Below are 2,441 nucleotides of genomic sequence, written 5' to 3' on the forward strand. Positions count from 1 at the left end.
GGGGGGGGGGGGGGGGCATGGGGGAGGGAAAAATCAAGGCCCCCAGGGTGAGGGAGGGATGGGGCAGGTGCTGCCCAGCCAGGGTGGTGAATGCAACCCCAGGGTGAGGCAGAGCTGTGGATAGCTCATCTAGGGGTGCAGAGCGGGGACAGCTCCCTGCCACTGTGCGCACCCCTGGGCATGAGGAGCATGTGCCCCCCCCCCAATTCGTGCAGGGGGCAAAGATGGGCTGCCCACTGTGGGCTCGGGGGCAGGGTCTGCACCAGCCTCTTCCCCGAGGTGGAAGCTGGGCCAGGGCTCCACTTGGGGTAGGCTCAGCTGTGTGGGGTGGGCAGCAACAGTGCTGGGAAGGGTGGCTATGGGGAATTTGGGGATGGCCATAGCCCCCAAAGCCCACCCTCAGTGCTGCTACCTGTGCCCCCACAGCTGAGCCCACCTCACCCCGAGCACAGCTCTGGCTCCAAGTCTGCAGTGGGCAGCCTGCCCTCGCCCTGCATACAAATCTGGGGTGGCACATGCCCCCATGCCTCGCCCAAGGGTGTGCACAGCGGCAGGGAGCTGTTGCCGCCCCCCCAGATGGCAGTGCGTGGCTCCACCCCATGCCCCAGGACTGCATTCACCACCCTGGATGGGCAGCACCTACCCCATCCCTCCCTTACCCTGGGAGCCTCAATTTCCCTTCCCTCTCTACCAGCAGGAGGCTGCTCTCTAAGCTGCTGGGCCGTATTCCTAGCCCCATGCATGCCATAAACACAAAATTTATCAGTGACATTATCGGCCAAAAAAAGCCACACCAGCATTCCCCCCACAGCATGCAGCCTATTGCTTGTGCTGGTGCAAGGTATGAAACGCCCCTGCTACTTAGAAGTAAGACAGCCCTATGTTAGAGCTCTTGATACCACAGCGCATTAGAAATACCTCAGATCTGGGGGCCCACACCCCTGGGAAGAGTCTGGCAGTGCTGAGAGGGCAGGCTGAGCTCCATAGAGCTGGCGGGGCCACTCAAGAGTGCAGCCCGGTGGCAGGAGGCAGGGAGATCCAGTGGCGGAGCCGCTCCGAACGCAGCCCTGGTGACCACAGCCCGGCGGCAGGAGGCTCCGCAGCCCCACGGAGCTGAACCTGGAAGCAAGGGGCAGGGGAGAGCCACTGGCCAGGGCTGCACTCAGACCAAAGGCTGCGCTCAGAGCGGCTCCACCACTGGCTCTCCTGCTGCTGAGCTGATCTCCATGGGGCTGGCAGAGCCGCTCGGAGTGCAGCCCTAGCTCTCCCCCACCTCCCACCACCGGGCTGCTCTGAAACTTGAAACATTTCGGGTGCCCTCATTTTGTTTCGAAGCCTTTTGTTTCATTTCGATTTCACTGTTTCAAGCTCAAAAGGCGTCAAAACAGCTTCCAAATGAAACACGGGCTGAAATGCTGCACAGCCCTATGGAGCTCCACTGCCCTAGACAAACAGTGGGACCGTGAACATGCGTGGTGTGAAAGAACTAGGAGCTGCACTAAAAGGCCCCAGCTGGGGGATGTGTAGGTGAGTGCTAAACAGCGTACAACCCTCTCCTGCAAATGCAACCAGTCTGTTCAGAACTTCAGCGTAGCTGAACACAACGAGGTTCCATGTAGCGCTTCGCAGCCCAAAGCCCTCACGAAGCAGGACAGTGCAGACATGGCCTGAGCTTTCCCGCTTGCCTTCCCCCTCCTGCCTGCCTGTGCTGTGCTTGGGGCAGAAATAAGTCCCTTGAATCCGACTGCTCCAGCTCAGCGACCCACCTTCCTCTGGATCTTGTACCGCTTGTGGCAGGTCAGGCGCTTGCTGCCCTTCCGCAGCTCTGCAATCAAGACATGCCGTTACCAGAGGGCACACCAAGGCCACCGCCTATCGGCGCCCGAGCGCGGCCGGGCCTCCACCACAGGGCACGGGCACGGAGTCCCGGCCCCGCGTTGCTACCACCTCCAATTGATCACGACCGCCCGGCCTGGCCCCCATTGCCGCGCGCCCCAGTCCAGGCCCCGCCCGAGCCTCCTACAGCACCAGCCCCGGCCCCAGACGCGTGCCGCAATCCCCACCCCCCAGTCTCTGGCCCCGGCCCCGGCCCCGGCCCCGGCCTCGGCCACAGCCACAGCCACAGCCTCGGTCCCGTTCCCGGGCCGCGCGGGCAGTAGGCGGGGGCGCCCTGTACTTACTAGGCCTCTTCATGGCTGCGGCCGCGCGCTCGGCCCACGTGCAGGCGGCAGAGCCGAACCCAGCGACTCTGCCGTAAAGCGTGCCGCCCGCCCCTTCCGCGTCCTGCCCCTAGGCGCTGCACTAGCTGTCGCGCCGGCGGGCTCGCTCGGCGGCCGGGCGGGCTTTACGGCAGCGGCAGGCTCGGCGGTGAGGGGCGGCAGCGGCGGTGGTGGCGGTGCCGGCAGGGTGGCAGCGGTGGGCGAGTGCGGCCGCAGTAGCAG

The 2,441-nt window shown here is 64.4% G+C and overlaps 1 protein-coding gene across 1 annotated transcript in view; it reads right to left on the bottom strand.

Moving 5' to 3' along the window:
- The window catches only part of GNL3 (G protein nucleolar 3), a 25,100-nt gene extending 22,814 nt beyond the window's left edge, over positions 1-2,286 (bottom strand). The window contains exons 1-2 of the mRNA XM_019505219.1: positions 2,181-2,286; positions 1,767-1,825 (exon numbers count right to left, since the gene is read on the bottom strand). Of these exons, the coding sequence (XP_019360764.1) occupies positions 1,767-1,825; positions 2,181-2,193 (72 nt within the window). The 5' untranslated portion in view covers positions 2,194-2,286. The remainder of the gene's footprint in view (positions 1-1,766; positions 1,826-2,180) is intronic.
- Positions 2,287-2,441: the final 155 nt, after the last annotated feature.

The sequence above is a fragment of the Gavialis gangeticus genome, unplaced genomic scaffold (assembly GCF_001723915.1).
Source record: "Gavialis gangeticus isolate Ggan-Ray unplaced genomic scaffold, GavGan_comp1, whole genome shotgun sequence".
Classification (NCBI taxonomy): Eukaryota; Metazoa; Chordata; order Crocodylia; family Gavialidae; genus Gavialis; species Gavialis gangeticus.